Here is a 16,219-nt window from a genome sequence, read left to right on the forward strand (position 1 = left end):
GGTATAGGGGGGCATGAGGGGAGCTGAGGGTTTATGGGCCCCCAGTGGCCACAAGGGTCTATGGGGTCCCAAAAGGTTTAGAGGCCCAGAGAATCTAGGGGACATTTAGGGGCCCGCAGTAGTTCAGGGGTCCTAGGTAACTCAAGGCCAGAGGCTTTGTTTGAAGTGACTGTTCAAACAATCTGCTGCTGGAAAGTCAATCAAATAACTTCAAAACACAAAGAGATACAAAACTAATAAAAAGACATGCAAATTGAGAAATAGATGCAACCCTAACGTTTAACCCTAACCCTAATCCAAACCCTAGTACCTAACCCCCGTGACCCTAACACCTAACTGTGGGTCAGTGGGTAGAGCAGCTATCTTCCACCCGGATGGTCGGAGGTTCAAACCCCCGTTGCCCCCGATGGTTGGAGCCATCGGTTGAGTTGGCGCCGCAGATGGGTGCCCCTGTTCTGTACCAGAGACAAATTCCTTGTGTGTGTAACATACTTGGCCAATAAAGGTCCTAAACCCTAGGCACTAAATCCCATAACCCTAGGGCTACCACTTCAGATTCAATTTCAAATTTTATTTGTAGGGTCTACATCTTACTACTATTATTACAGAGGAAAAACCATGTACTTAATGTAAGAAAGCGCTCTTTTAAACCCTTAAACAAATCTTACAGAGCCACAACAAACTCTACGTTTGTAATCACATGGCTAATATGACAAGATTCTGATGGAGGCAGGAAGTGAGAAGAGTAAATAGATGGATTTCAGTGCCCCCAAGGATCTAAGGGGCCCCCAGGTGCCACAGGATCCCTGGAGGTTTAGGGGCTCCCAGGGGCCACAGAAGCTTTGAGGGTTTAGGGCCCCCAGGGGTCCCAAGTGTCTAGGGGATACTTACACTTAGGGGATCTCAGGGGCCCCAGGTTTAGGGGTCATTTAGGGGCTCCAAGGGTTCAGGGGCCCTAGGTAACTCAAGGCCAGAGCCTTTTTTGTGTGAAGTGAGTGTTAACATTTCTTGCTGGAAAGTCAATCAAATAACTTGACCAGGACACAATGTGTTAGCACATCGTGTTAAGTCAAGATTTTTATTTGCCATTTATGCATAAACAGACAGTCTAGGTATATTTTATGATTGGTGAGGCAGTGAGGGGTTATAAGATACTAAAACACAGTTTATATTCAGGCCTGTTTCCACTGCTTGGTAGAGAATGTCCTGCTGTTACTCAGGTCCCACAAGAGAACACTGTTGATGAGATGCTCTTACAAATACCTTGTGGAACATTTCTGTATTATTATTGCGCATGTCTAGTAAGGGGTTATTGCACATATATTCTCACATTTCTCACATTTTCATGTTTGCCATCAGTCTTACTGCAGTAGGGAAAAAGCTGTTGTAAAGTCTTGTTCTGTGTGTGATGATACTGTTCGCTCTGTTGTGCCTGAGGCTGTACGTGCAGTTTTTGTGTCTGACCAGAGTGTGAGCTGGGTGGCGTGGATCCCTGAGTATGTTCTCCGCCCTTTTACGACAGCGCTGTGTGTACAGTGTATCCATAGCAGGCAGTTCAGTCCCAATGATCCTCTCTGATCTAAGCTGCCCTCAAGTGCTCCTGACCTCAAATTGGATAAAGCATCACCCCAAAAGTAATTCAGTATTTATGCACAATACAAATCTGAGCCACTCTGGGTTAATTCCAAAAGGAATCACCTAAAGTTAGGAGGATTTTTAATGCTTATTGCTGTTTTGTTATTTATCCAAACGAAAATATGATTTTTCATTTTACATTAAAACTGTCATGCAGTTGTACAAACTGATTTGCTAATTAAAACTGCAAAGAAAATTCTTTAATAATCAGTAACACATAGGGACGTGAGTTTACAAAGAGGGAGAGACTTCTTGTTATAGGTGGTTTTCTACTCGTGCACTGGGTAAAGTTAAACCCGAATGACTCACTTTAACCCAGAGAATTTGAGTGTGATAGAATGTAGTTGTTTTACCCACTGAGCTTCGCAGTCAACTAGCAAAAATCACATAAAGTTGAAGTACACAATACAGTTCATTCATGACATTAGTTTCTGGTGTATTAATATACGTATCATGATTTATGTAAAAAGTTAGAGCCTCCCTCCTGCAGCTTCTTCCACAAGCTGACAGCAGGAGCCGCTTGTGTGTCATGCTTGGACTTACTTCCCATCCAGAAACTCCATGAGGGGCCTCAGCATGGCGTCAGCGTCAGCCTCTGCAGTGCCATGGTTGGGGGGGCCTTTGATCTGGTAGAGGATCTCAGCCACCTGACGCATGCAGCCGTTGATGCGAGTCTGGAAACTGGAGGGAGAGAAAGGAGAAGAAAACATCTGAGTCAGGTGGAGGCTTCTCCCTCAGACATCCACACTGTTTGTGTGTGTGTTTATATTTTACCTCTTGGCAAATAAGGTGCTGAAGTTGTCCAGGAAGGTGCTGAGCTTCACCTGCAGCTCGTTGAGGATGTCAGCTGCCTCTGCATCCAACTACAACACACATTAATGAACAGGAGGGGAAAGAAGGTAGCAGGTTATTTCAATCAGTTACACAGCCCCCAGACATAGCTTAGTGAATTTTATGAAAGAATAATGTCAGCCAAAATACTTATATACAGTGTTTGTGTCTTATATGTTAGATTTATCTTCTAAAATTTTATTTAATATGAAGAAGACAAAGAAGGTTTGCCTATATGTATAGTTAAAACTGTAAACTATCTTAATTGTGATTAAAAATAAATATAATATCCAATATTATATCAATAATGATGATGTGGATAAATATAGGCATTTATACACAGTCAGAGATTAGTCAAAATCAAGTTCTAGTCCAGAAATGCATCATGATTGTGTGGACAAGATGAGTAACAGTAGTGATTTATTTCTCAGTGTCAGTGGACGACTACAGTGAGTGTATGAATCAGTGACACACACTGTCACTTACAGTAGGGGCATATTTTGTGTGCATGGATGACGATTGCATACAGATAAGTAAACAGGAAAAGAAAAAATGATTATAATGCAAACATGATTTCAGCTGAGAGGAGTTTGAGAAACAGATGACAAGCTCATTTTTGCCTCTTCAAACCAATTTGACAGGGGCTGAAAAGACCAAGCTCTTAAGAGAACAGCGCTTCCTGAAGCTCCAGCAGGTCTTCACAATTACACCACGAGAGGTTGAAGTATGAAGTAAAATGGAGCTCTTTTGACACAAGAAGGCTGTCGCTCTTTCCTCAACTTTTTCCTTGAGATAACTTGAATTCATCAGAGTAGAAAGCAGAATTTGGTGAACATGTAATAAACATGACGGAAAGCACAGAGAGGCACACATGTACTGTACAGTATAAATTAAGAGCAAGCCTCTGAGGGCATGAGCTCTTATAGATTAAAGATGTTTTTAAAAATTCTCTATATAGGCATTTTTAGTACAGTAGGAAACTGGCAATAATGCACATATGAGATAGAACTGTTTTGTTATTCAGCATTTACACAGAGCAGGTAAATATGAATGAATGTTACACAGACTGCTCTGAAAAGGCTAAGAGACGGCCTTGGAGGTTTTGATGCAGGCCTTCTTACAAATGGTCTAAATCCTCACAGCCACTTCTATTTTTAGCTCACAATGGTGGTTAATTAGGGGCGGCATGGTGGCACAGTGGTTAGCACTGTGCCTGATGGGTTCTCTCTGGGTACTCTGGCTTCTTCCCACACTCCACAGAGATGCAGCTAAGGTTGACCTGTGACTCTAAATTGCCTGTAGGAGTGAGTGTGGGTGTGTGTCTCTAAGTGTCAGCACTGTACCGTGACCCTCCTCAGGATAAGAGGTATATATAATGGATCAATGTTGGTTAATTTGATGCGGTGGTCAGGCTCAGGTGCAAAACAGTACCCCTAGGTCTGACATGCATTCAACAGCCTGCCCAGGTTCACTTCAGCGCCTGCCTACACTGGGTGTAAGGAGCCAAAATGCACTGCAGCCAGTCCTCTTGCCTAAAAACTCAGCTTTCCAAAACAAGAAAAATAAATAATAAAATGGGGCAATGTTGTTTAAAATAAGCAAAATATCTGCCAACAGAACAGGAAAAGTTAACTTGCCAAGATTTTTAGAAACAAATAAAAATATCTAGTCTTAGGAACCCATAGATATCTTAAGTGCAGCAAGACTAAAAACAAGTATATGTATCTCATACAAAGCAGTTTTGCACTTCTCAGTATCGATCAAACAGCTTTATAATTCTGTTAATTCTAACTTCGAGAATTAAGTTACTCAGAGCCGGTATTAAAATCTCAGTAACATAAAAACTGTCTGGAAAGAAGAAATATCTTGTCAGAAAAAAACCAAACGCCTGGCACCTTGATTCAAAAAATTCCATCTTAGATTTCACTTTTTGCAGTGAAAGGCTGAATTGTAAATCCTGTATGTTTCTGGAACTGGGGCCCCAGTTTGTCTCTGTAATCTGCACAGCACAAAATAAATCTGACCTGTTTTAGAACTCTGGGATGCCACGGACACTAACAGCTTTAGTGCAGCTGAGTAAAAGAAAGAGTATGTGCTTTTGGCACATGTGTGGTTTTAGACAACACAAACCAACTTCTCAACGCAGATTTGCCAGTTTTCGATATCATTTATGACAGCGTTTCACCCGACATTAAAGCATGACTGTCTTTTTTTCACTAATTAGAATGATTTATATTAAAGAAAATGCTGGTAATACAAAGAACTGACAGCACAGCATCTTGAGGCTGATCACATAAAATTCAGCTAAAATACCAAATAAAAAAGAAATGTGCAGCTTCCTGATGAAAAGGTTTAAAATTTGCAACTTATGCCAAACATCTAGGCATTTTGACAGGTAAACACATAATAAGATAAGACTTTAAAGGCCACCCCCACACATGGTTTCATTTGTTTTAGGCCTCTGCTGCGGACTGCGTGAGCATGTGCAAACCAAGTCTGAATGGACACACGTCCTCCGCTGAGACCGTTACTTTCTTATAGGTGTTGTGGTAATCTCTAAGCTTGACCAACTGCAACTTAAGCAAACGCCTACTTAGTCAGAATAACTGGGTAGATGCAAAGGGCTTTAATGCTAAAACATGCTGTTTTCAAAAACATTCAACCATCTACTCTGCGAAGCTCAGCTGTCCATTGGACATGCAGTCTGCAGGGTGAACTGGCCTCAAGGAGCCTGGTAACAGACCTTCAGTAAATCTGTTAAAGGCTGCCTGGAACTCAGTATGCCCCACATGTTAAGTGCCTAGACACTCAAAAGTTAAAACATCCAAAGAGTCTTTGGAGGAAGTGTGCTATAGATAACTGTGGAACTGCTTTATTAGTTAGAAGATGTTGGGCAAACTGCCACAACATATGACTGGACTACAAAGGGGCCATGACTTTCAGGGGACAGTGCTTTATTACCTTGCATTTTAATGGAGAAATGTTGCAGCGAGTTAAGTAAGTTCACGTGTCCACTCTGTCCCTTCGGAATAAGTCTGTCTTGGTCTAAATCCAAAAATTAAATGCCCATCTGTGTTTTTTGTGAAGTGCAAGTATCGAGCACAGTGAAATGTCTATAGGCATTTGAAGGTGAAGGTGCCTATGAGTGTGTGAGGAGTCCTTGAAAGACAAATGAAAACACAAGGCAGCAGTGCTTTATAATACTTTGTTTTGGGCAAGAAGACAAATCAAGAGCAGTGTGTGCAAATATAAAATATCAGTGCAGCTGCTATGCTTTCACCAGCCTTGTTCTGGCACACAGGGTGCCATAGAAAAGCTTTTGGAAGTGGCTGTGTGCTGCAATTCAATGGAGGTGGGGCAGTTAAGCAGACTTACATCTGTGACACCAGCCAGTTAGTCATTAGCCTTAAAGCTTTCTCTCTTGCACAACTTAATGAATACTGATGAAAATACTTCTGATAAAACACAGATCTCACCTTTGTGTTGCTTGTCCAAAGAAAAAAAATGCTCTTAAGAAGAGAAATACACACACAAGCACACACATACATGCCAGGACATACACACAGTCCTCACAGACTGACATTAGGTGTCCTTTACAGGTAACATGTTTGTCTGACTCTCTTCTCGCTCTCCAACACACAACTGTACCTTCTCTGTGGCAGCTGTGACTTCAGTCTTCCCGGAAAGACAGAAAGGAAAAAACAAGAAAAGACACAAAAGTAAAATAACTAAACTACAGACATCACTGTGCAGGGTATCAATGATTAAAACAAAATAAAAAACATCAGACCTACACATACACAGAGTTGTACACTATGATATAGAGCAGGCAAAAAGGTTTCTTTTCAGTGGGGTTGTGTTATATTGTCTGGTAGATTGAGTAATGATGAGTGGATGATTTTAATAAAAGCCTTTTGATTATTGCCTCTGGCTTATTGGGATGCTGCAAGACAAAGGGAAACACTGGTACTGGTACTGCTGCCTGCTAGCTTCATCCCAAGCAGCAATTATTAGGAAGATAGTTCCATTTTTGGTAACTCATACACTGACTAATCAGACTCTTGGCTAACTGAGATGGATGTCTGCGTGTGTGTTTGTGGCTTAAATACTGACAAAAGTCTGCACTTATTAAACAGCTGCAATGTGGGCATCATTGTTCATGTACTTTGCTGGATAGCCTGTGTTTAATTGGAAGCATAAAAACAAATATGGACTACATGTCAGATGTTAAAAGAATCACCCCTTGCTAAATAAACAAAGCAACCATAATGCCCATGCAAATGTGTAGTTAAAACAAGTATATCAGATGAGAATAGCCCATTCTTGGTTAAAAAAAGTTTAAATAATATGTTTGATATAAAAGTGCAAAAATATAGAAGATATAAAAATATAAATATGAAAAAGAAACTCTGCTTTTGTTGTATCTGTACCAAAATCCCAATAATTTGCAGAGCAGCCACCAACTGTGCCATTTTTTGTCCCCACAGGTTTCCTAAATGTGGAATGGCTCATTTTTTTTGTTGCTAATCAGGTAGTCAAGCACATTATGACAACAAAAAGAAAAAAAAGCACAACAGTTCTAAGTTTAATTTCATTCATTCACAGTCACTGATTGGTCGTATCATAATGCACCCTTTGTTGCTCTTACTGTGTATTAGGTCCACTGTCCCTGTTAGCCTCTAGCTCCTCCAGACAGTGATTAACAAAGATGATTTTTGCTTTCAGGCGACACCGTCATACATCCCTTTGGGCTGATTCTAAGGTTTTATATCTGGGTTGGAGCTTCACATCCCCCCGAATAAGCACAGCTAAAAACAAGCTGTGACAATTTAAGGGTACAAGCCGTTTCTCTGACAGCGACATGGATAAAGCACACACAGAGTCTAGACCTTCCGATAGCGTCCAGTTGAACATCAGCAGACAAGATGTGTGACTTCACCCACTTGAATCACATTAGGATCATTAACACCAGGCACACTGGTAGCATACCCCATTGGGATTTAAATGTCTGGAGCTCTGGACAGACGGCAGTCTACCCTTCCAGCCACCAAATCATTTCACTAATAATTGGCTCCCTCTGTGGCTGAAGGTGTGGAAATGTGAGAATAGTTTACAGGAAAACCTGTAGAATCTTGGACGCACTGGTGTGGAACTGACTGGGAACTGTGCAGTAAAAACCTTCTGAAGAGTGACAGTCTGCACTCTGGCATCATGGTGTCATAAATTAAGGCAAATACTGTATATCTGCTCTATCCTTCACCTTAGCCACCGGACGGCAATACTGCTGGTCATTTCTTGTAGATTTTCTTTTATTTGCCCATCTGTGAACTGTCAGTGCCCCCCCTCAGTGGATCTTTGCTTTCACTCTAACTGCCTCCCTGAGCACCCACACTCCTGCCGCCTTCATTTCACTCCATCTAAAACCAGAGTACAGTGTTACATATCATCACCTGTTAAGTTGGCATGGAGAACTTGTTTGCAAACAGCTGGTTATTTCCAGCACTTACAGAGCAACATTACCATTCATCTAGAGTCACACTGCTCTGCACTCTCTTTAGGATCTGCTTCTGATCTCTACCAACTCCTGAGGGAAATATCTGGCTCTTTAGCTGCTAAATTCTCCACCAGCTAGTCTCTAACTGTGTCTGTCTGCTGTTTGCTGATGAGCAGGTAGTGCACTGTGGGGTTTGTAAAAGAGGTTTGTCACTGAAAATAGCCGCCTGCTGCACCCGAAAAACAAGAGGATACCAAAACAGTGAAGCTGCAAAAAAAAAAAATAAATAAATAAAAAAGACAGACATGGGGAAGACACGTGGTGATGCTACTCTGTGATGAAGGCAAAGAAAATACACAGACACACAATCAGACACTCTTACACACGATAACAGCAAAGTGAATGGGAGGCGACTGCATGTCAGCTCTGAGTTGACAGCCAGTGGGAGAGAAGAGGAAGGAAAGGAAACGCTGGAGGGGCCGACGTGTTGTAAAGACCCCAGACCTTCTCCTGCTCCTCCTCCTCCTCAGTGTCATCACAGGCTCAGGACTCAGACAGATGGCAAACAACTGTTTTCCACTACCACCAACTTCCACCAGTTAACTGTTATATGAGCATAAACACACTAAAACTGAACCCTAATTCTCACCATTAAAGTTTTAGGAGACAAAATCTGCTGAGTGATGAGAGTGAAAAAAGGGAGGATTAAAGCGCATATCAATACATCCTGCCTTTGCTCCTCAAGTATGGTTTGGTTTTAGTCTCATTTTCTGCATATTATAGATGCATTCTGGAGCTATAATATGCAGATATATATATCCAATATAATATATCCAATGCACGTCATTGGATTTCTAGCAAAGCACAATATAAACATAGAGTTGCCATAAAGTGAAGGTCAATTTACAAAACACACCACAACAAATAAAACACAAAGATCTGGTTGAACCAAGGCATGTGAACAGAAAACTAAAGGCTGTTTGCTCTTTCTCCTTGTTGTCATCCTGAGGATGGACAGGACAAGACGGGAGGGGACAGGACAACAGTCTACATGTGTTCATTTAGCGAAGTCACAAGAGGTCCTGAAATCTCAATTACATCCACATTATTAGAACTGTCTGGTGTAACATCACACCTGTGATTTTGCCACTACTCCAGATTTGTTCACTTCAGAAATCGATATAAGACTGTCCAAGACTGAAACTATTCTGTACAATACACTGTCCTGAAAGGGAGGCTATATAAAAAGTGCCATTTAAAAGAGAGACACCCTACGGGACATTTATTTTTGGAACAGAACACATTTCTGCTGAACACTCTGCATCCACATACTGAACTCTAGAACTAGTGAAGACACTATATTGACCTACATTTATGTCCTGGAACCCAAACCTTCATCATTACAACCACATCTCCTCAAAATGGGAACCAAGACTTCAAAATGTGACTGTGTGAACAGGTTTTTGCTCCCAGACAAAATGATGATGCTGTTGGGGTGCCTCACAATGCCCAGACAACATGTCCTCACTTTCCAAATATCTACTAAGACCTCACTGTCATGGTCTAAAGCCCCCACAAAGTTCCACACAAAGACAGAAAGAGCACACACACTCATAGCTCTAGCTAAGCCTGCAAATACAACCTGACATTTTCCTCATTAATAATTCAACTGCAAATAAAATAAGACTTCAAAACCAGTTTTGTAAAGCATACTCAGTGTGCATCAAGGGTCTTCTAGTTTTCATTAGGAAGCATGAGGCTCCCCTTCACAAATAAAACTTCTAAAGAATATTAAAAGGAAAATCACAGGGGCCCTCTTCCATTGCAATCAATATCTGATGCTTCATTTACTTCTTCAGCTATTACACAGGGACAGCATCAATACAGGAGCATGTGAACTGCAAAAGGAGTCTGTCCAATTAAATCTGGGCTCAGTTTTGGAAACTGGAGATCATTTCAGATAAAACATACACACAGGGCACAGATTCACAGTTTTTTACACAAGCTGTATATAATGAATACAAGTGGTGGAAATGAACTAAGCACATCTACTCAAGTATAATTTTAAAGTATCTGTACTTTAACTTGAGTATTTCTATTTTCTGCTACTTCATGATTCAACTACGTTTCAAATATAGACAAAATATTGTACTTTTTACTTCACTACATTTACACTACATTCAGTTACTTTTCAGAATCAGATTAATACATCAAAACACTACAATCATAAGATTCATCCATAATGGGAATTTCACAAGTTACCCAGCAGTACTTCACATTATAATAGTATAAGGTAGTTAACATTCGCTCCATCTTCACCAGCTGCAACGTAAGGTGACAAATGTGTCAGGTTTGCCCGGCTGCGCCTGCCTTCTCACTCCCCTCACTCTGTTTTTGCTCCCTTACCTTGATTACGTTATCCGACACACCTGCTTCATATCCCCTGATTACCACCAGCTGCACCTGATTAGTTCTCCCTATTTATTCCCTGCTCTACGTTCACTCCCCTGCCAGTTCTTTCTAGCGTTATCAGGCCTGTTTGTTTCCCGTTCTCTTTTACTGTATAGTATCTTCACGTTTTGTCGCCCTAGCTCTGTTCCAGTCTTTAGCTCCATTGTTTCATTCCTCCTCGCCTCTGTCGCTTCTCCGGACCACGGACCTCCTCTACCCGGCTCCTTCTCCACCACGCAGGTCGATGCACAGTCTCCTACTAACTGTATGTACAAACTCTGTTCTTCCTCAGTACTTTCCACCACGACCAGCCCGGGAGTGAGTCCCAGCGTCCGCAGCCCGGTCTTCTCCTCATCATTCAGCCACTGACTGTATTCACTTCTGCAGCTCGACACCCGGTCCCACTTCTACCTGATTATTCATTTCCTTGTTATATTTCACTGTAATTAAACTTAGCACTGCTTGCACAGAAGTCAGCCACCTGGGTCCGTCATATTTGTGACTCGCTCACCCCTGTGTTCGAGCCGATCTAACAAAATGCAACAATGCACCAACAGTTATAATCCAATAATGCGATAGAGAATAATATGAAGAGTACTTTTACTTTTGGTACTTTAGGTACATGTTACTCAGCATCTTGAATGCAGGACTTTTATTTTTACATTGTGGTATTTCTACTTTTACTTAAGTAAAAATCTCAGTACATCTTCTACAACTGCTGCACATGCCATGCACAAAATAGCCTCTCATTTAAAAGTCCTGACTGTAGCAGAGGTACATTTAGCTTCCCCATAACATTATCTGCTTCTTCACTATAACATCTCATTAAACATCTGTTGAGACAGTAACTTTATCCATTAGCCAGAACAGCTGAGGCTCTGCCACACTTATCTTTTTCACCCGCTGCTCCAAACCTTATCCAGGCCCCTACAGTCAGATGGCAAACGAAGCCATTTGAAGAAGCCATTTAGTGGCGGCTAAATACAACACTTTTATACACTATCAAGTTCAATTATCTGGCAGCCCACTGCCTGGTCTATTAAGCACTCACTAGAGGAGAGAGGCTGTCTTAGCTGCCTGCTGTAAATGCATTAAGAGTTTTGCTAGCATGTGGTACCAGAGGGTTTATGGATGTTTTGGCATCAGAGATGTGGAGGGGGGCGGTGTCGCTGCAGCCGTGACCCTGTTCAGGAATGAGCAGTATAGATAATGGATGGATGGACACAGAGGGATTTTAACCAATCCCAGCTGACATTGGGTGAGAGGTGGGGCTGACAAACAACCACACACACACACACACACTCACTCCTACGGGGAATTTAGAGTCACCAATCAACCTAAGCTCCATGTCTTTGGACTGTGGGAGGAAGCCGGAGTACCCGGAGAGAACCCACATAGGCACAGGGAGAACATGCAGACTCTACACAGAAAGGCCCCGGGTCGGCTCGGGCTCAAACCCGGAAGCTTCTTGCTGTGAAGCGACAGGACTAACCACTGTTCCACTGCCCTGTCTGTCCCTGTCTTATATATATTTCAATATGCAACAAGTCACTGCCTCCAAGCCAGCTCCAGAAACAGTTTTCCCAGTTTGGTGTTGAGGAGGCTGACTGGTCTAGACAGAAACCTGACCTCTGCCACATCAAGCATTTTGATGAAATGAACTGATGCACTGGAGTGCAGGCTGTGAGCCAGACCTTATCACCCAACATCACTAATGCTCTGGTGGCTGAATGGAAGCAAACCTGTGTTCCCCAATCTTGTGGAAATCCTTCCCAAAGGATTGGAGCCTCTTACAGCAGCAAATTAATGAACATAGTTCTGGAATTATATTTTCAGCTATTGCATGCGTGTGTAATGTTTGTGTATCCATGTACGTCTGGCAATACATTTTACATTCAAAAGGAAAAGACCGATCACAATGACAAAAAGAAAAATGAATTTGAGAATTTCTTCAGACTTTAGACACTCAAACCTAAACTTACAGAAAAAAGCAAAGGTGTAACCAATAACATTAATGAAGGCAGTGACCCAGTCAGAACAACACGACCCGAGTGAAGCAGCCATGATTCATGTGCGACGAGTCAAAAACTCCCAGGGAATCTGTCACACTGGTTGAGAAAGAAAATCTGAAAACCAGCTGTGTGGATTTCAATTTAATGCATCGGTGTTAGAACCACTGAAAAGTTACTTTACCCAAGTTTTGTGCTGAGCTTTTGTAGCTGTGACAAACAGACAAAGCTGACCCACCTCCTCATCACACTCCTCAGGTTCCTCTTCATTCTCAAGCTTTTGGGAAGAAGCAGCACAGTTTGTTTTACTCAAATTAAGTCATGTGGAAAGAAAAGCCACAGTATCTTTCTGGGATTGAAAACTGGGAGTCTAGGATGGAGGAGGAGGAGGAGGAAGGAGGAAGCTGATCTCTTGTTTATGAGTAAAATGGAATGAGCCTAAAAATAGACACACACTACTGGGTAAAAAGAGGTCTGACAGCTGAAGGTTCAGGGTGGATTTTTGCTTTAATGAAGTTGTTTATTTAGGATGTTTGTGTTCAAGAAGCAACGGGGGAAATGAGACAGAGCAAAAGGAAAAAACCTAGACGTACCCTCTCCTCCTCAGCAGTTAACTGTAGAGAGACGGACACGCACTCACTCAATCGCATGCTGCTAAAATTATCTTGAGATCTCTTGACTAATAATATTCAGGAAACATATTCGTATACTTACTTTTATTGAAGTGAGACTGAGCTGTCAAGTGAATAAAGCAGCGGACAAACAAGAGGGGGACTTCTCATAAGGGTATCATGGAAAAGTCACACATACTGTTGATTTCCCACCCACAGTGCTTTCAGATCTTTTTCCAGGTTTTCCACATTGCACACGAAAGGTTATGACTACTCAGAACCCCTGTGCTCATCTTTTAAGTGTCATCCTAATGCTTTGAAACACGCCAAGTACGTTTCAGCACAAACATTTAAATTCACCTCTGCTGCTTCTTCGGGGAGCAACCGACAGACCCAAATACATATAAAACGGTTCCATTTCAGTAATTAGGTCACACCTGGAGGACAGTGAGGTGACCCACATAGGTGTGTCAGTGTAACAGAATACACCACTACCAATAGGAAAGAAGGGGACTGTTGTGTGCAGGAATCTTGATTAGTTTTAATTAGTTTAGTTTCACTGACTGGAGCTTTTCTGGCAACATTTCAACAAATGCCTAATAAATGAATGTCTGTAACCCCACAGACAAATCCAGTGCATGGTAGAAATGATGAGAGAAAGGCTGCTGTACTGAATGCACAGCCAGGAGGTTCAGTCCAGCAGCTGGTTGCTGAGAATCACTGATCTATGCACAAGAATTACATACAGGTGAACAGAAAACACGTGGAAGCGACTCGTGAGCCATATACACAATACAGACAGCACATAAAATCAGTCACACTGACCAGGGAAGAGCTGCATACATACACTACACAACAAAACTGTGTATGCTCCTGTTCATCATCATTAAAATGTTCAAAACCGTACAGTCATTGTACTATTTTATACTACAAATAGGTACAACCTCAATGCAGCTAAATTGAGTACATCAATGACCACAGCAACAAGTTTTAAAATTTTGTTGTTTCTAGGGGAGGCACCCCCTGCTACCCCCATAATCTGAACACAAGCGTGACCCTCTGAGAAATGAAGCCAGTGCGGAGGTGTTAAAACCTGCAGTTCCTCAAATGGCCACTTGAGGCTGGCTCCAAAAGGGAGTCATTGCCCATGGACACCGACAAATTTTTATATAACTCACCTGCTTAAATTATATTGAGGCTTAATGTTAGAAAACCAATGGGTGACGCCACAGAAGGTTCTTTTATATACAGTTTGAACACTGCTTTCTCAATTAATCTGATGGATACAGTCACATTAAACTGGTTTAAGGAATGTTATGGTGAAAGATGGAGGTTGTCAGTTGTGAAAGAGTTTTCATTTAAACAGTTTGACCTTGAACCAGAAAGATTAGTGAAATCACTGGTAGTAGGTTGAAATGAGACTCATAAGACTCTCAGGTCTCTGTAGCAGGTGATTAAAAACCACTGGTGCAGAACAAGTGGTACATTTGCGTACATCTGGTTTGCTCACCTGCTTTGCTCCCATCGACTCGAACATCTTCTCCAACAGGACCCTCATCTGCTGGATGTTGTTCATCAGCACACAGGGCTGGAAGAAGACAGGCGAGGGAGACAACAGCAGAGATAAAAGTTAAAGAGCTACAGCAGTGGGCAGCAGCACCTAAAGTATTAATCTGCTCCACAGAGAGTGGAGCTTTCAGAGTGTCTGGTCTCTCTCCAAAGCAGAGATGAGAGCGGTGGCGATGCTGCAGTACTCACTATCTTCTCCTTGTCACAGTAGGAAGGGAAGCTCTTGGCCAGCAGGGCACAGTACTGCAGCAGGACTTTGGTGATCGTCTGTGGAAACAAGATAACAAACTCTTAGGTATTTACTCTTTCACTCCGATTTGTTCAGTCCATTGAGAAACTCTGTTGTTTGAGCTCAGGTAGTACCAAATATTCACACTGTGACAGCTGACACTGTGTCTTGCCAAAGGAGCTTCATGCAAACCTGTTTTTGGAACAAATCAAAATCAGTCTTTAGTCTGCAAGGCCTGTCTGACTCTCTAATTTTTCTCATTTATTGTGAAGGAAATTAACTTGGAGTTGAATGTTTTTGCTTTCAAGTCTCAAGTGGGTAGAATCTCACGAGTCCTGTACAAGTGACGTCTCAAATCCTTGTTTGTTTGACTTTAGTCCTCTAAATTTAAACAAAATAATCATTTTAGTAGGAAGCTAGGTCCGATGTGATAGCCAAAATTAAAAGCGATGAAATTGGTTTTGTTGGGGCTGCTGTAATCATGCCTGATTGCAAAAAGTACTGACATATCTTAAGTATGATGTGCTAATTTTTGGTTTTGCAATCATTCTCCAGCCAATCAGACAGTAGGTGGCACACAAGCAACATCTGGATCTCTCTTATTAAACAGTTTCTTTAAGCTTTGTCTTCTTAGCTTGTTTAGCCATGATGAAAGCAATGTTCTTGTTGCCAAGATAATAAATTTCATTATAATTTTTACTACAAAAGACATAAAAGATACTGTACAGCATCCAAATCCATTTGCCATTAGCATTCACCATGCATCAAATTAGACAGAGTTAACGGTTTAGCAGGCAAACCTCTACTATCACACAATAGTACTGTACATAATGAGTCACACATCAGCTGTATTATGTCTCACAGCTACAGTATATAAAATGCTGCATATTGACAGCTGATTGCATAATGGGCTGTAAAAAGCAGCGCTGCACCAGTAAAAGAGAGCAGGAAGTCTGCAAGCTGATGTAAACATTGAAAATTTTAATGAGGTAAGGAAACTATCTGACATGTTTGTTAGGCTTTAAGGAGACACCCAACGCCTCTCGGGAAAAAACAGCGAATGCCATGTTTATTTACAATGAACACTCCATAGGGTACTCTAAAATAAGTCAGCAAGTAAATATACTCACTGTGATGGAAACTTGGGGAAAGACCATGGCAAAACCTGTTGCATCACAGTATCTTGGACTTGCTTAACAGATTTCACTACTTTCAGCTAAATCAGCAAGCTGGCTCTCTTCTATCCATGCATTAAACAAGTGGCCAGATAGCTGCCTGCATTCCTTAGTACAGCTGCCTCTTGTTGTATGACTCTGTCTTTTTAATCTTTTTCTGCAACTGTGTCTCTTTTAATGTCGCCTCACATTAATAATGAACTGAAAGTTTTGTT

At 41.6% G+C, this 16,219-nt stretch overlaps 1 protein-coding gene across 1 annotated transcript in view; it reads right to left on the bottom strand.

Moving 5' to 3' along the window:
• unc13ba (unc-13 homolog Ba (C. elegans)) overlaps nt 1-16,219 on the bottom strand; it is a 142,582-nt gene that overhangs the window by 6,090 nt on the left and 120,273 nt on the right. Inside the window, exons 31-35 of the mRNA XM_020595042.1 lie at nt 14,790-14,867; nt 14,542-14,619; nt 6,115-6,141; nt 2,410-2,498; nt 2,179-2,316 (exon numbers count right to left, since the gene is read on the bottom strand). Coding sequence (XP_020450698.1) covers nt 2,179-2,316; nt 2,410-2,498; nt 6,115-6,141; nt 14,542-14,619; nt 14,790-14,867 — 410 coding nt within the window. The remainder of the gene's footprint in view (nt 1-2,178; nt 2,317-2,409; nt 2,499-6,114; nt 6,142-14,541; nt 14,620-14,789; nt 14,868-16,219) is intronic.

Source organism: Monopterus albus, unplaced genomic scaffold, assembly GCF_001952655.1.
Source record: "Monopterus albus unplaced genomic scaffold, M_albus_1.0 scaffold26.1, whole genome shotgun sequence".
Classification (NCBI taxonomy): domain Eukaryota; kingdom Metazoa; phylum Chordata; class Actinopteri; order Synbranchiformes; family Synbranchidae; genus Monopterus; species Monopterus albus.